General features: G+C 37.5%; 1 protein-coding gene across 2 annotated transcripts; it reads left to right on the top strand.

The window, feature by feature from the left end:
- The first annotated feature begins 1,165 nt into the window (after window positions 1-1,165).
- LOC139120433 (alcohol dehydrogenase [acceptor]-like) lies at window positions 1,166-17,683 on the top strand. 2 transcript variants are annotated; one of them, XR_011549098.1, is made up of 16 exons: window positions 1,166-1,747; window positions 1,910-1,975; window positions 3,837-3,982; window positions 4,885-4,985; window positions 5,400-5,449; window positions 6,095-6,223; window positions 7,969-8,085; window positions 10,519-10,611; window positions 10,921-10,974; window positions 11,285-11,335; window positions 12,132-12,226; window positions 12,381-12,570; window positions 13,354-13,406; window positions 15,329-15,496; window positions 16,090-16,292; window positions 17,427-17,683. XR_011549098.1 is itself a non-coding variant. In XM_070684837.1 (15 exons), exons 1-15 carry the CDS (start codon window positions 1,541-1,543, stop codon window positions 16,217-16,219), a joined length of 1,650 nt encoding a protein of 549 aa, XP_070540938.1. In that variant the 5' UTR covers window positions 1,166-1,540; the 3' UTR covers window positions 16,220-17,116. The 2 variants fall into 2 exon arrangements, 1 of the variants encoding a protein (XP_070540938.1); XM_070684837.1 differs by lacking the exon at window positions 17,427-17,683 and having other exon boundaries at window positions 16,090-17,116.
- The last annotated feature ends 868 nt before the right edge of the window (window positions 17,684-18,551 follow it).

The following is an 18,551-nucleotide window of genomic DNA, read 5'->3' as shown; positions in this document are numbered from 1 at the left end:
GTGGCTATATGAATTGTATTCATGTAATGTCTGGTTTTGTAGAGTCACTTTCATTCGAATTTGGTACCACTGGATAGTCATTTACATACGGAGAGTGTCAAGACTGGTGGAGAAAGGAAGACGAAGGCCTACTTTAGCTTAGTGATTGTATCCTACACTGAAGTGTAGGAAAGTCATTTCAGCGATACCAAGATCGCTGATGTTGTTTATTAAGTGAAGTTTTAGGCAGGATGATATACACCCGTACCGTGCAATATTATCAAGATATTGACCTCCACGCGGGCCGATATACTTCAGTCGTACTTTAGCCTAACTAATTCATTACCAGTAAACTCGTCAACGAAAGAAGAAAAACGGCGTCATCAGCTGTCCGTCCTGGACATTAGGAGACCAGTGGCGGGGATTAAGACATCCTCATATGGAATTAAAGCTCCGTAAGGAAAATGGATGAATACACCAAAATAGTGTTATTTTCATCAAAGAGTGTACTCAGGGAAGTTTTCTTACAGTGATGCATGGCACAAACACTGAGTGCTTGAAAATACCCAATATGTATATTACTGTTCTCCAAACCACAGTACAATTCTGTTTGATTTGCACCAACTACGTTAGGTTTCTTATAACCTTTTCAGTTCTGCATAAAAGCAATAATGTGAGGTGTCAAGATAATTCACTAATTGTATTTGTTTAAAGTACGTTGAGATATTTCAGTAAAAATTTCAAGAAGCCATTAAATACCCGTAGAAGTCCTATCAGCAGGTACTACAAATTCTTTACTTTTGGGAAACACGTTATCACCAGCTGAAAGGGTCATTCTCTGAGAAAAGTCAGCATGAAAATTTCTTTGTCTTTTCTATTTGGAGAAACTCAATATGCTTTTGTTTCATAAAACAGGTGCAACTAGTTTCCTACTTTGAATCACGTTATTCTGTATGGCTGAGGACACATCAGTGGAAAACTTTACAGAAATGCTTCAAGCATGTATCCTCTCTCTAAATAAATAAATAAATAAATCAAGCATACTTTTCTATTTTTTTTAAATGGGAATTGAGAAGAAGGCACAATTTTACAAGTGGTATAGCCACAAACTGATGACTTCAAATCGCCGTACACAACACACAGTGCCATAATTACAAGGCATCTGCGCTTTGCGCACAGCGATTTGACGTCATCAGTTTGTGGATACCAATTGTAAAATGGTGCCGAGAAGAATGCTTCCTTTACAGTACGTTTTCAGAATTTTTACAACTAGTCCAGGAATTTGTCTTCACATGGGGGACATGGTAGACTTCACGGAGGAATCTGTGACGGTACAAATCATGATGAATTATGGCAAATCTCTAGTACTGTGGCAATCGACCTCGTTGTAAGGTAAAAGGTTGACCCTGAAACGAGACCTCACGCTCCCATTCACTGCATTCCAGCAGACATAACTCAACAAATTAGGTCACTGGTCAGAACAAGAGGTCACCTAGTGCCTTACAACAGATTGCTGCTGTTAAAGCACACTACAAAAGGGCCGTTTGCGCGTGCATTGGTCATGGCTACCAGCAAAGAAATAGACACTTATGATTACATTATCATCGGCGCCGGCAGCGCAGGCTGTGTTCTGGCACACCGTTTGACAGAAGACGAGAAAGTCAGTGTTCTTCTCCTGGAGGCCGGTCCGGACGACACTAAACCTGAAATCCACGTTCCAGGTCACCAGAGGTGTGTTTTACATTCAGAGGTTGACTGGCTGTACCAGGTGAGTGAATGGATTTATGGAGTGAAAGTACAAGAGCTATAGCAATCGAAGTCATCGCTTTTCCGATTTATTTTTTCATATGAAAACACCTTATGATCCAAAGCTTCTAGAAAGCTTTTCGACTTTTATACAAAACGACTTATATTCACTCTCATTTTGCAGACTGTTCCACAGAAACAGGCCTGCCTTGCTTTGAAAGACCAGCGCTCCAATTGGCACAGAGGGAAGGTAATACAGTCGCTTATGTTATATTGTGGCAGTTTTTAAATGCCATTTTCACAATTTATTCTTGAGAAGTGAGAACATGGAATTCTGGTAAAATGTGAAAGTTTTACCCTGAATCGATTCCCTGTAAAGGCCGACGGCGAAATCAAAATTGATCATGAGGTCGAGGTCATCCACGGTCGTTGTCTCCGTGTTATTGTGTTCACCTATCTGGTTGTATACCCCAATTCCGCGCAGCTGTAGCTGCGCTGTTCTTTCGAAAACAGTCGGGAATGCGCCATTTTTAGCTCACGTGTTCACACACATGAGCTAATGTCGCAGCGATACGGGTGTGTCCGTGTGTGCCCATGTGCATCTCAAGAACGGCTTATTGGATCAAATTTGGTTCATGGATTTTGTTTGAGAATGGCAAGAACTAGTGAGTTTGTGGTGTGTGTGGTTGCATATTTCATGCTCATTTGCATAATTAATGATTACAAAAAATATACATTGAGACCGGCTGCACAGAATTGTGTGAGATTTTCTACAAAAGTTAATCACAGAAGGATTTATGCTATGAAAGACATAAAGGTGTGCCATGAAAGTGAATTGCTAATTTGCATATTTGATGAACTTTCCTAATTAGGGACATATATCAAAATTGACACGATCAAATTTGACGAAACTTAGTAAGTATATTGAAGATACTACGTAACGATGTAATATTACTGAAAGTCATGGAGCATTTTTACGTCAGTCAATTTCTATTTGGCATATTTAACAAACTTTCCTAATTAGGGTTATATATCTTGATTGACTGGACCGAAGTTGACGAAACTTGTCATGTACATAGAATATACTATGATACAACAATATTGAAAGTCATTTGGCATTTTTACTTCAGCCGATTCATGATTTGCATATTTAACTAACTTTCCCACTGTTAGGGACAGAAGACCGAGATGACTCAAAAATGTTCATGGACTTGCTATGTATATTGAAGATGCAACTTTGTTGTTTGAGTGAAAGATATTTTAGCATTTTCGTGTCAGCTGATTCATAATTTGCATATCGAATGAACTTTCACGGTTTGGCATAGATACCTTGAAGGACTTGACCAAAGGCAATTACACTTAGTATATAAATTGGTGATAGAATGACAGCAGTCAAAGAAAGTTAGTATTTTTATTTCATCTAATTACATATTATTTATTGATTGATTGATTGATTGATTGATTGATTGATTTATTTGTTTGTTTGTTTGTTTACTTACTTATTTATTTATTTATTATTTATATACCTTTGGAATTAATTTCTTGTGAAAATTGTTCATGATGTTGATCATAGTAATTTCAATGAGAAAACGTGAGCGAGGACATGTGAGAAAAGTTTAAATTTACAGACAACTGCAATATATACTGAAACACGTAAGCATTTTCAGTCCATATCTGGTATAAACGACTATAATTGGCCAGCGCTATCGAGATAGCTGATTTGTCTACGTAAATTTTATAACGATGCATAAATTCAAGCATTCACTGATTATTAAAACTATGTTCTGCGTTCATTTTACGTTCTGGGAGCATACATAATAGCGAATTAGGAACGTAGCCATGAGCCGTGTCACTCACTTGAGAGTCCTCCCAAACGCAAGAACAATATTGTCCCATGATCCAAAAAGGATAATCTACTTCGACAGGTACATTCTTGTATTTCAATGTATCCAATGGTTGTGCTCAGCTTCTTCGTTAAGGAACCTGACGGCAACGTAAAATAAAGGTGAATACGAATTTTGTGCTGGAGTACCTTATCAGAGCACTTCTCAGATCAGAGTTAATAAACTCAGGATTTTACTCTGGACTTGTTCTCGTAATTTCTCTCTGAGGTTCTCGGAGGTTCGAGCAGTGTCAATGCTATGCAGTATGTGAGAGGTTGCAAAGAAGACTTTGATTCCTGGGAACGACTTGGAGCCAAAGGATGGGGCTATGACGAAGTGTTTCCGTATTTTTTGAAATCGGAAAAAAATACAAAGTGAGTGCGAGTACACAGTATTTTATTTACAAGATTATTTTAATGATGTATATCGTAGTGACTGACGCTGAAGATTTCCAACTGTATGATAAGAGTACCCCGCACTGTATCGGACAACGACAATAGAAAATTTAATAAATAAGTATTTTGAAAACCGCTTAAAGCCACAATAGCTGCGAATGTATAATAGACCGATCTCAAAATATCTTCAGTTTTCCAAGAATTTTCAAAGAAAAAGGCCCATTAAAGGATATAAAAGCGTCGAAAGTGACATGTAAATTCAAATGTTTTAACGATTTCCCGCCATTTTTAAACACTAATCATGTGACAGAGAAAATAAAGATTACAACAACAAAATGTTAGCTATTGTGTGTTGTGCATTCAAGTAAATGGTATCTTGCACTTTCCCTGTATGATCACGATGTATATGTGCAGGAAATACTGCATTTTTGTACTTTTTCCTGGGGCGCCATTTTATGAGAGGGACAGGCGTCTATTATTTAACCTGTTAAAACGTGTAGGCATGGTCGAAATCAGCGATCAGTGATACATCTATGCAGTCCCTCAGTTAGCACATTACATGAACCAGCTTTGGTTTGACAACAAAATCATGGAAATAATGCATAAAATTCGCAGCTACTATGGCTTCAATTGTATTGAGCTATTGGGCCTTTATTGCCGCTCAGTTAACTTTATTGAAAAAAGACAAAACGCAAAACGATACAAGACAGAAATATATAGGAAATATACAGTCAATACATTCGTTTGAGAGAATGTCGGATTAATTGAAGAACCAATCAAATATAAAGGTAATGTTGGTCAGCCTCTTCCCCTTTAAGCTCTTTGCAAAATCAGAATGTCTAAGGTTTGTTTAGTTCATCTCAACGTTTTTAAATTTACAGTGAAAACCTTGTTCAGAAAGATTATCATTCTAAAGGAGGATTACTTTCGGTCTCTGACAACTCACCCGTGAGCAAATACAGTGACTCCATAATCGAAGCAGGTAATACACAAGACAAACCAATCGATTGGTGTACCTCAGTCAAGGGCGAATTTGATGAATCTTATGCCCTGATGAATGATTTTGTAATGTTTATAATTATGCTCTTGAAGTATTCACAACGGGCAAAGGCCGCATGAGTCTTTGTATTTTGTGTCTGTTCATTGGATGAAAAGGAGACAAAAGTTAGCCCAGTGCGATCGTATAGTTCTCTTTAGAGTCTATCAGATTGCAAACAAGCGCGAGTTAAATGGTATGACATCACAGTACGATGCCCGGTTGACGCCGTATTGTTTTGTAATTTTCAATACTACCTGTGTCAAGCTAGTCTTGCAAACACGAACAATGTAGTTTCACCAATCGCCGAAACTTATGTGGCTAAATTATTGATACTCGTTCCTATTGTGTTAATTTCAGCGAAAGAAATAGGATACAAAATACAAGATGTCAACAACTGTGTTGATCCGGTAAGTATGTTTAAATAAATGTTTTATATTAACATGTTTAGTGTTAATTGATCATATGTCTACTTATCGTTGAGCTGTGAGTAAAATATTTATCACAAAGTTTACGTCATTTCAAGAAATATGTATTGTCTCTCTGTCATTGTAATTGCAGTTCTCTGTCCCAGGCATTAACCGTCTTTCTATCTTTTAGATTATCTCCTTTTCTATTAACAAGCGTGGCGTTATGTTTTCACCCACAAGACATGTGCAATTTTTGTAGTCAAAGGTTCATTAGTAAGCCACCATGCAAACCTCTTTAAGACCTTGATTATGGTCTTCTCAGACCAGTTATCTTGCCTCCTGAGACGATCCCCGGACAACAAACACCCGGCATTATGATCTTGATTTATGCTACTCTCATCATGGACGAGCAGAACCTACCAGCAGAGTTTCTTATGAACTATTGCTCATCTGTATTTCTCTTTCCAGACAACTTCTGTTTTCTATATCGATTGTAAATAGATACCAGTAAACCTAGAGATTTAGTTCATGAGAGTTCAGACGTCAGTTATCAACTAAAATGGTAGGAATATTTCATGCACGAACACAGTCATACCACCATATATTTTTCAAGAGCTTATACATATACTTAACGGTTAATTGTAGGTTGGATTTGGATACATCCAAGCAACAACTGAGAAAGGAAAACGTTGCAGTACATCGGTCGCTTTTCTTGCTCCTGAAGTCAGAGGAAGAAAAAATTTGAAAATCTGGACCGAATCTGTCGCAACTAAAGTAAGTTGTGGGTTTCTCTCAAGCATGGTAAATAGGATAATATATATATATATATATATATATATATATATATATATATATATATATATATATATATATATATATATATATATATATATATGATTTGTAATGAAAAATAAAACTGGTAAATCGGTCTATAGCTGTAGCAAATATTGATCTTACGACAGTTTCCGATAATTTTTTTCAACGAAGGGCCGTTTATCGCGTTCTATGAATGTGTAACGTGAAAACGAGATATTTGGTGTAAGTAAAGTAGAATGATACTACATGATCAGACAAAAATACTGTTGCTAAATTTCAGAAAAATTCTTGGAAATTTGAAAAATAGGCGCCAAAGCAGTGTTTGTTCGAAAAGAGATCGTTATCCTGTATGCTAAATAAACATCGTCCGCTCGCATGGGTCGTTAGTTCGACTACAGTCTCCCACTAATTACCTCATGCGGGATCTACCTTCTATATTGTTTGCCGGAAATGGGATGGAACTTCATAATTTGGCAGACCAATCACAGCGCGCGTCACCCATGTTGCATCAACATAGAAGGCCAAGTTGGCGCATAGTGTGCATCTGGGAACTAGGTCCAAGAGCTTGATGGGCTCAAGGTCTTGGAGACCCTGACTTGCCGATGTTTGTTGCAGAAAGGGAAACACGACGTTATTATGCAACTTATTCCTGCATTATGCCACAGCCCGGAGGGACTGTGATTATGCAAACGTAAAGGGATCCGGATACCACAAAGACTGCTTTGTTTAGACTGGTAACGCAAAATAATGGATAGCACAAAGATTTGCGACTTCCAGTTCGACTTGTTACAAATGACATCGATCGTTGCCATCTTAATTTGAGCTGTAATACTGCTTTCTTTTGACTGCTAGTCAAACTGTTAAAAGATAAGACGCTCGTGATACGTTCTCCGACGTCGCTCATATATGTCACGATCGGAAGCGAAGTACTAATAGTGAACGATTACGTGGATAGGTTATTACCGGTCAGATACGACCGCGTGGTGGCGCTTTAAAAGATACCATCTAAGGACTTGCTCTGCCAAGGTCTGATTCCTGGGAGCATCAAGCTGCCCGGACAAGAGACCTTGGCAAGCTAAGATGGCTAAATAGGTAAATATGGCGAATTGATGGCCATTGTGTAGTCGGCTGCCAGGTCTATTATCTACGCCGCCGACTTCCAGGCTTTGGTGCACGCAAAAAAGTATGTGTGTACCCACAAAAATACATCATTTGATGCATGACTCCTTGTTAAGATAGGTTTGACGTGATCTGATGATCGTCAATGCATTGGTTTTCAGTGGAATCGTAGTTTCAAGTATTTACGTATTTCGTTGACCCGAGAACAATAAGAAGGGATTTTATAAACCGAGGTGTGTCTTCCGCCCAGTAAAGCGATGTATTCATTGCTTCGCTTCGATAAAGTTTGTGTGCGATGTATGATAGTGCGTGTGCGAACGTGAATGATTCATGAACTCCACAGCGAGTAGAGAGGGCGCAGTCAGAATTGTAATAACTTTAGCTCGGTTATTAAACCAGTCTTTATTGAGATTTTGGATTTAGCCGAGCGGTTTTGTCTGCAGCTTTCTCCGCTAGGTGATTGGGCATCGTACGTTGTGAGTTCGAACCCGATTGAAACCATCGTATTTAATTTGAGTTTCGTATATTGATACCTCTGATTTCCCCTCATTCTAACAATGTTTTTTCCACTACCGTATTTTAAGGTCGTTATTGAGAACAAGAAGGCAACGTCCGTGGAAATTGTGAAAAGTGGCGAGAAAGTCACTGTACATGTGCGCAAAGAAGTAATATTGTCAGGAGGCTCCATTGGATCACCCCAGGTATTCCACTCACTTATCTTGCTATGAAATTACGGCATGAAAGAAAATTGCAGCTCCAAAATCTGAAAATTGAGGTCATGCAATGCATTTACAAGTTACGCAGTAAATCATGAACATCGTAAAAGCTTGCAACATAAGGAATACAACCGAAACATTCATAAAAACCTATATGGACGTTTCGGTTGTAACAGGATAGTCAAATTTTACGAATTTATTATTTCCGGTTAAAAATCTATCACAGCCCTTGGTCTAGTCGTACTACCCGACTCAAAAGTTGGGAGTCTTAGGTTATCTTAAAGGAAAGAGTTAATTTATGATTAAACCAAGAATAGATTTCTAATTTATAGTATGGTATATTCCCATTATTGATGATTTTGAAAATTATCCTTGATTGGGAAAGGAGATACCATTTTGTAACATTTTCCACTGTAAAATTTCCCTTCAGTTTGCCAGAATTTTCTTTCCGAACGTATGGCATTTATTGTACCTTTAGAATTTGACTTTAATGGTTATTAGTCCCCGAGGAGGAAGTCCGGGGGGGGGGGGGCGATTTATAGATTGGGTTAAGTCCGTCTATCTGTCCATCCGTCCGTCCACGCAGTTATCTCAGACATACCCGGCACAATTTCTTTCGTGCTTGGCACAAATGTAATATACTATACCATACATATGCACGTCGATTAGTTCTGTGATACGATCCAATATGGCTACCAGGCGGCCATTTCATTCCGATTTCCTTAATGGCAAGAGCCATTACTAAGCCATGTATCGACAAATTTCTTTGAAACCTAGCACAAGGGTAACACACTATCACTTAGATAAGAATGTCAAATGTCTTCATGATACGATCCAATATGGCAAGGCGGCCATTTTCTTGCCATATTTTCATGTCCAGAGCCATTACTAAGACATTCTTTGACAAATTTCTTTTATAATTGGCGCAAGGACAACTCGATATGACTTACATACGCATGTCAAATGTCTTTAGGGCAATATGGTTACCAGGCAGCCATTTTCTTGCGATATTTTCATGTCCAGCGCCATTACTATGACATGTCTTGACGGATTTCTTTTAAGCTTGTTTCAAGGACAACACATTATGGCTAACATGCTCATGTCAGATGTCTTCATGATACGATCCAAAATGACTATCAGGTGGCTATTTTCTTGCCATTTGTTTCATGTCCAGAGCCATTACTGAAGCATACCTTGACAGATTTCAGCCATTTTGTTCTGTTTTTTCACGCTTACTCTGATTACATCATGTATAAAATGATATGTAGTGTTTTTTATCATGACAGAACTCTTTTGTTGTGTACCATATGTTAAAATATATTGTATACACATATGCAGTTCAGTGAAATGTATGTTTGTACCTTACATACTTTTCATTACTTCAATTGGTACTATATCTTGATTTCCATTCATGAAGTATTTACTGCAAATCCATTTCCTCTACAAAACTAGGGACTCTGTCAACAGTATTCACTTTTGAGCATTTTACAGGCATATTCAAGTCAACCGCAGAACACATTGCCAGCTACTCTTGCAAGATTACATGTGATAGCGCTCTATACGACCACTATACTTGAAAACTGTCCAACACTACTTGCAAAATACTTGCCTCAATTTATATCCCCAGACTATTTTACTACTACCATTGTCATCTTCTACAAAACCTGACCTCCCAAAACAATTCTCTTTCCAGCATGCCACAGGCACATTCAAGTTCACCCCATTTAGTACACTTTGAACACAATCAAGAAGTCGTGAAAGATTGTATGTTTTAGCGCCCTCTACAGCCATTTATGTATTTCTCATGTGTTTGATCCCATTAGTCTAAACAGACACAATATGTCACCACTTGTATACAAAGAGAAATAGAAAACATTCTTTTACTAATTTGGCACTTCTGAACCTGGAAACTACAATTACAATTTGATTTTTACACTTTTACTGTTACACCTTGACAAATTTATATTTCGCGGTGAGTGTGTCATTGGCAATGAATTTTTTAATGACCTTTTGAACTCTTTACTGAAATATCTAACCCCTTTTTTGTCTAAATATTACTAGACAATCATTTATACGCTTTTCATTACTGATTATATGCAAAACACAAAAGGTTACTAGAAAAGCAACCTTCATTGGTACAAATCAAACAGAATAGTGGGTAATTCATTGTTCTGTGAATTGCCTAAAACTCAAAACTGTCAGTCTTTGTTACACTCATTTTCAAGGCTTGATTTTCACTATTAGGCAACACTTCTCGAAGAAATCATAACGACTAGTGTAAGATGCTGTAGTATCAATTTACCAGATATTCTTTGTCTTTGCAATCTTAAGGCAGTTTACTGTCCAAGTCTATCTTTCTCTCACACGCGTTGCCATATTGTTCATCATACTGTGTTTAACATTAAATCTACATTCCAGCTTCTGATGTTGTCAGGTATTGGGCCGAAAGATCATCTGGAAGCGTTAGGAATACCCGTAATTTGTGACCTTCCAGTAGGTGAAAACTTGCAGGTATGAGTGAAACACATCGATACACCTATCACTTCATTATTCCAATTTTTCAAAGTAAAAGGTCTGTGTGGTTTTTTGAAGACAATGAAATGCAGGAATGAAATACATCAGTCATGTGTGTGAATTATCAATCGATATTGCAAGTTTTAAATTGATTCTGTAAAGTCATTTTATAATTGTGTGAATTTAAGGAGGATACCATGGCATCATGTCAAAGACGGATAGCAAATGACCCATAAATGGTAAATAATGCAAAGCTTTGCCCACACAATCTGAAAAATTTAAGAATTGCCCATTTTTTCACTACAGGACCATATTATGACCATAGTAAGATGCGAAGCTATTGGTGGAGGCCTTCCTCAGGTATGACACCATCTTTATGTTTGTAAAAAATAACTGAAAAATCAAAGACCTATCGACCGACCGACCCACCTACCAACCCCCTTCTTACCTACCTACCTAGCTACTGACGAACAAACGAACGAACGAACAAATAAATGAATGTTAATTACAATTCAATTTGGGAAAATAAAAATAGAACAGCTTAGGTTTATCACATATTCCATAACACAAAGTTTTAATTCTAATGTAGCCTTCCACACAAAGTAATGGATAAGGTTAATAAAGTGGTAGTAGTAATGTGTTGTGGATTTTTATTGATTTATTATCACAGGACGCTGTTGGCACAAATGCCTTGGAAGTGGATGGATTTATCAAAACAGAGGTACTTGAAGATACACTGCACTAGCCTTTTCAATACAACGATAAAATACATTAATGTCAAAGCGAGGTCACAATTGAGGGCATAAAAACTGCTTTCTTCAAATATTTAGTATTTTTTTCTAAGAAATTCGAACTCGCAACTAATGGTACGTACCCACTCAGCAAATAATTCGGCAGCCGAGACCATTTTGGTAGATCCGCTCCTCTGCAGAATGTAGTTCAATAACCGTGTCGTTACGATTTTAACCAGGACCACTTCCTACAGGTGGCACTAGCTCAATGGAGCATGTACACATACATACACGCTAAACAACATCGAACACGAACTCGATGAAAACCAATATATCGCTAGCCTGGACTTCGAACAGCCTTTAATTGAGCAAAAGGTACAATCAATTTTTGAATACGTGCAGTATTTATTTTTTCTCAGCAAATGCCTGTCTAAGATTCTAATTACATTCAAATATATCTATTACTGTATATTTAGAAGGCAACTATCTGAATTATGCTTTCTGTAAATATTCAGACGTATCGAAATCTGTCAGAAAGTTTCCATAGCCAGGTAACTTTGTTAGATTAATCTGTATTTGTTCAAGGTCAGATACAGACAAGAAGCTTTCCTCTTGTCCCTTTAATTACCTAACAAAACTGGAATTGGTGTATACACTTCTTGAGGTAACTTTGCTTTGTGTACAATAATATTGGGCAGTATACCAGCGATTGTGTATGTTCGGGGATTGCTTGAAATGTAAGACATTTCTTTTTTTGTAATGTCATGAAATAAATTCCAACTACAGGAAGGACTTCCATGGCCAGACATTCAGATCTTCTTCCTCCCATTTTACTACCTATTTGGAGGCTATGAGAAGAAACTTTGTAACTACAGCGATGAGTGAGTATTTCTGTATGTATTTCTTAGAGCCACGTGATCTTCGGCGAGACTGAGAATACTTTGTTGAAATAATAAACCATAACTTTGGTATGACAATGGGTTTGGTACGATAAATGGTAACAGCTACTTTTTCCGATTTTTTCGATGTCAACAGGTTTACTGAGGTTCTCGAACATGATAGCTGCGCGAAAATGGATGCAAGAGAAGGCTTAACTTTCTACCCTGGATTGCTTCATCCAAAAAGTTCTGGCAACCTGAAACTGCGCAGTCGCGATCCCTCGGATTATCCAATCATAGATCCGCATTACCTTGAAGACCCGGATGATGTCAAGACAATACTGAAAGTAAATACCTACAATTATAATATGATTAGCTGAAATCGACAATCTGATTAGCTGGTTCTAGGGTTTATATTCTCAACAACAAGACCTGCGCGCTTCGAACATTTTTGAGCTCGCGCAAATTTTAAAACTCTGGCTTTAGAGCTCAACCCACCAAAATGTCGAACAAGTGTACGGCTTGATATCGATTTTGATTGTTAAATTTTAGTCTGGTGCAGCTCGATGAACCTACAAATGATGAGATTGTATAAGCAGTGACGACGATGTAACAACAACATAATATTTTTGGAGGTTTTTTGATCGTTTTTTCGAGTAAAATTCTTCAAATTCGATGTGTAATCGCAATATCGATGCGTTGCGTTACCTTATTGTATAGAATCAATTGTGCACGCGCGCGAGTTCTGAAACGTTTTTTGTAGAGTTTATGTTCAGCCTGGGCGCCTGAACTCTTGTTCCAACTTCGGTCCCGAATAACGACATTGTCCACTTGTATTTAACTTTAGCATATTATGATGAGGTTATAAACGGTGCGCTCGGGTATTTGCTCGACCAAAAGGTCTTATATCCTCAACCAAACACCCTCGCTTGCCGTTTATAAGCGCTAAATTGAGCTCATCCTCGTAAACATGTACAGCTGGAAGGAGGAGAAAGAGGGACAGGGGAGGAGGGAAGAGGAGGGCAGGAGAGGGAAGGGAAGGGAGGAAGAGAGCTAAACTAGAGACGCAAAAATAACGGGTAGAAACACATGGACCGAGATACTAAAAGCATCGCCTTGTCTATTTTTAGGGTGTACGTGTTATCCAGGAGTTGATAAATTCTGAAGCTCTGAAAAAACGCGGGTAGGTGTACTTCTTTTGCATGAAAGTTTGTTTTCTTTTATATATTATTATAATCTAATTGAAAGCAAGGGAGAAATCTTGCACGCTGATTTCAAACTTTCGGTGGGTGAATAATTAGTTATTTTCCTTCATTTTACAAAGAACGTATATCCGACGATACGCCATTAGTACTGGAACCTTCTGATGATTATCAGTGACAACATAGACAATTATGTTTCATGTATTGCTATGTGTTTTACTTACCCATAACGTAGCGTAGTCTTTGTGTTCAAGCATTCTTACACTGGATATAAACATACAATTGGTAAGTTTTAGCATCTCATGTTTTCTCACCTGTTTATGGTATTGAAAAGAAGATCGCTTCATACATTCGGTCTCCTTTGTTTTATATTTGAGCCTGTAAATTGCTTTTTGTCGCAAAATGCCATTATATATGCTGCTCAATCTGTCATGGATGGCGGTCATTCGGCTTCCTTCTTTGATTCGTCTTAAGATAGAGGATTAACTGTGAGTCATGCGGCCATCACATTGATTTCCACGTAGGAAAACTATTATTGATCATTTTATTATTGTCAAAAGATTCAGAACGAGAAGCCATTTTTGTGTCACGATGCTATGCGTATGGCAAAGGCCATAGGGAGAATGCTGATGCGGCAGAATTGCCATGAGTCTGTAATAAATTCTCAGTATAATTTTGTATCTTCACTTCTTAGTAAACAACCCAATCTCTTCTACATATAATCTAAAAGCCACTTGTAAAGAAACATGTTTATAAATTTACGCAAAAAATAAGTGTCACTGGTTCAGTCATCTGCCGTATTTTTTGAGACTCGAAACGAAGTTCCTACATAAATCCCTTAATTTTTTCTGTTTATACTTTCACTCAATATCTTTTTATATTGCAATGTGTCCATTTTCTCCTTAAGTACGAAAGCCAGGATTATTATTTAAGGATCCGTTTGTTTTATTACGATCGTTGAAGCTTATTCCTCAGGGTTGTCCATTGTAATAGAGTCGAAATTGATTTATCTTTAAAAGAATATTTGCTCGATATTTTGCTTTTTTTTTTAAGTACTGTAGTCTCAGGATGACAATGAATTACAAGCAATGATCTGTTTGTTATTGTTATTTAAATGTAATGGTTGGCGCACCATTTGTGGGCATTGTTATCTATGTAGTGACCTTGAACTGAAAGAGACTTGTTTTTATTTCTCTGATAAACACCGTGCTGAATTGTAATGCCGATGTAAATGTGGCCTTTAACGTTGGTAACAATGCTGGATATGCGCCGACAAAATTATTGGTGGAATGCGTGGATATTGCTTGTGTTGACAAAAATGAAAGACCAAAGGCTTGGTCGGTACATTCATTGAACATATTTTTTCTCACCAAAGTTTATTTTTTTCAATCTGGTTTAGAATAGGTAGAATCGGGCAGGTTATTAACGAAGAAGCGAGAAGCGAGAGATTTGCGAATCCACATTTGGCAAGAAGATAGATATCGGGAATGAATATATTTCATTCTTCCTTTTCAATTGGTGATTTGTCCAGCAAATCCGCTCCCTTGCAACCCTTGGCCTAACTGTACTAACATAACACTTCAATATATCACACGATCTCGACAGATTAACTTGGCGCCCTTATAAGGTCACACAATTAAGCCATGGAATGATGCAGTGTTTGTTTGCTGGTAGTAGCAGTTTGTATAGTTGGAGCTCAAGGATTACATCAACAGGGCGAAGCGACTGTTGGTTGCTAATACAGGCTTTCAGTGTGCATATGTGTATCATAGATTGAAATGGGTTAATAATACTGCTTCTTTATTCCCTACGGTCCTTATGGCTGACTCATAGAATGCAGCAAAAAGAATCTTCGTGCACTAGGCGACCATTTCAACTACCACTTTCTTCATTATTTTGGTAGAGTGAAACCTGCCTACTTTCAGTTCAAAGATTGTCCCCATGAGTTGGACTCTGACGAATACTGGGAGTACGTCATCCGTCATGTGACTCTCACACTATGGCATCCAGTTGGAACATGTAAAATGGGGGCAAAGGAGGACCCATCCGCGGTGGTTGACCCATCACTAAGGTAATTATTCCGTAGGTGCTTTGCTTTTGTTTGTAGTCATCATTATTATGTGATGATTTAATATCTTGTATAGATGTACTGTTTCGCTGTCTAATATGTACATTTAACTATCTTTAAGGGACATTATCGCCATCTTTTGACCTTTTTCACCGATATATTGTTGCAAACGAACAGTTGCTGATGTTGTTCGACTTATCGAAAGATGTCTAAAAATGCTCGACCATAGACAACTTCCATCCCATCTTGCCTACATTGCATAGAAAAAATCTTGGGTCAGGGGCTTTAGGTGGTCTACCGAAAACCCCTGACCCAAGGTTATTCTACACAGCATAGGCAAAATGGGATGGAAACTGTCTATGGTCGACCATTTTTAGACATCTGTCGATAATTCTAACAACAGCAACTTCTCGTTTGCAACAATATTGGTGAAAAAAGGTCAAAAGATATTGATAATGTCCCTTTACGTAATCAACAAAAGTACGTTCATACACGTATTTCACCATGACAGAAATTGTAACATGTGATCGCAGCTCTTGTATGATAGTACACATTGGTCTGATATACGACTAAGAGATATACGACATTTCTTTTAGGGTTCGAGGACTGGACAATATTCGTGTGGTTGACGCCTCTATCATGCCTCATATCACTTCCGGTAATACGAACGCACCAACCATCATGATTGCTGAAAAAGCTGCGGACCTTATCAAACAGGCCTACTAAAATGTATTCTTTAGCTTTCTGCTATCAACATTACCAAACAACATTATCCAACGAATAGTTCTTTAATTGTCAAGTAAGAATCACATGGCTGATATGTCGTAGTGTCGTATTATATTACTTAGTATTTAACACTTTCATGCGTCGCACAACAGTGCAGTTAGGAAGATAAGTATTGTAAATTTGTTTGATAGAAATACGTTGCCATATGCTGTTAAAGGCGTAAACGGAATTTTTGGTACCCAATGCGATTGAAAACTTAACTGAGCATGCCAAGTTATGGTATCAAGCAAATCTTTCTGCAAGAAAAATGTAAGCAAGTTCATGAAAGCCTACTTGTCTATAAGGAAAAGTAATGGTTCAAGTTGTTGCTTTTTGGACTCGTTTTAGCTATACATGCAAAATTGGATATGGCACGAAATGGCGAAGTTATGTTTCAAAGAAGCTCGTGCCCATATAGAGTAAAATCCTTGTGGGGAGAGCACATTAAAAAATTTTTCGTTGAGAGAATTTTACAGCAACTCTCTACTTGTTTACTGTTTTTGATGCTACTGGGCGCTAAAAAAAGTTTTGTTTCCCAAAATGGTAACAGTAGAAAGTGGGCAGGAATTTGATGTTTAGGCCTACTAACCGAAAGGTATTTATTTGTAGACTTCGACTTGTAATCATTTCTTATTTTTGCAAGGTTGGCACCGTAACCAGTATAAAATTATCCTTTTTCTGAAACACAGAACCACGACTAAGAAATCCATATCCGTATTTGTCTCGACTTAAATATATGAACTGAACATAGATTACTGTTCTTTATTATGAAGTCACAAATCTTGCATCGTTTTGCAGTCAAATTAAATAAGAAGAGATATCCAACTTATTCTAATAAAGTTATGACTTTAATATCAATTGTCTTCGCCGATGTCGTATTGTATTTTGTTTTTTGACATGCGAGTCTACTTACGTCTAATTAGATGAGAACATCCGTTTGACTATTTCTTTCCATGCACAATGTCTCATATATATGCTGACATTTTAACAAATGATGACAAGGCGGTAGGTGTCTCGCAATTGACAGGATTAAGCCTTCTCAACAAATTCTTTCAAAGCCAAGAATAAAAATCGTGTGTCACGGACAAATTATATTCGAAAACCAAATTACATAAAATTTACCGACACTTGAAATTTCACATGGATGCCATTCTTGTGTTAACTCTAGATCTATCGGGAAAAACAAACTGGGGATGGAAAAATTGTAAGGTGGTGAGACCTTTATTTACTCCAACAACTTCAAAATAAAGCCGGGTATGTGGTGGATCACAAGAGTACTGCAAATACTGCGAGTTCAAATATATGGAACCCAGACACCTAAACGTGTAAATCGTTCATCTCATCAATAAAGATAATAAGCAAATCCGACTTTCATAGGGCTGACATGCATGCATGTATGGGAAAAGCGCAATTAGTGACGTTTATTGTAATATTCCTTTGTCCAAGTAACTCTATCTGGTAATTATAGGTTGATATAACATTCGCTGTTCTTTGGAATATTACAGCAAGTCATTATCATTATCATGGCTGAGATGTTGCTACATTTCGCTAAGAAAGAAAGCCAGTTTTGTTTTTAGTGCAACAAGTTCATGATGTATTTAGAAACAACAAAGATCAGAAAACACTTTCATCTATGATTAAGCATACGTGCACGGTGGTAAACATAAGATTTGGGCCATTCAGTTCATCAATTGCAGTGACACGTTTTGTCATGTGTTAACTAATTGCTACGGTGCTGATGACCACGCAACAGGTCTTCATACATAGAGTTGTTAAAATGCCTCGTTTCGTTCCCGATGGGCCCAAACTGATCTAGTATAAGTAGTTGAAAAGGCAAGACATTGTGGCGAATTTTCGTCTTTACACAATGAAGCAATTGAATCAGTCGGCAGAGCATTAAATCAGAAAAGATCATAAAACGACTACATAATCAAACAACAACCAACAAAATGCATGATAGCTTTGCTGGAAATAATTTTTAAGAACAACACGTTTGAATTCAACAATAAATTTTACCGTCAGATATGCGGGTGTAGTACGGGATATCCAGCTTCATCAGAAATTGTCGACATAACATTTCAAGAGATGAAATGAGAATAATACAGCAACACACAGAACAAATATCGCTCTGGCTGTGATTCAGTGACGATGTATTCCTGATTTTCATTGGAACTCAACACGAGCTTAATAAATTCATATTAAAGATAAAACAAATGCACCATACTTTCAAATTTTCGAAAGCTCTTCTCAATAAATCATATATTTAGACCTTACATCTATAAGGCAGTCGATG

Source organism: Ptychodera flava, chromosome 20, assembly GCF_041260155.1.
Source record: "Ptychodera flava strain L36383 chromosome 20, AS_Pfla_20210202, whole genome shotgun sequence".
NCBI lineage: Eukaryota > Metazoa > Hemichordata > Enteropneusta > Ptychoderidae > Ptychodera > Ptychodera flava.
Note: the sequence above shows the minus strand (reverse complement) of the source record. Positions and strands in the feature narration are given on the sequence as shown.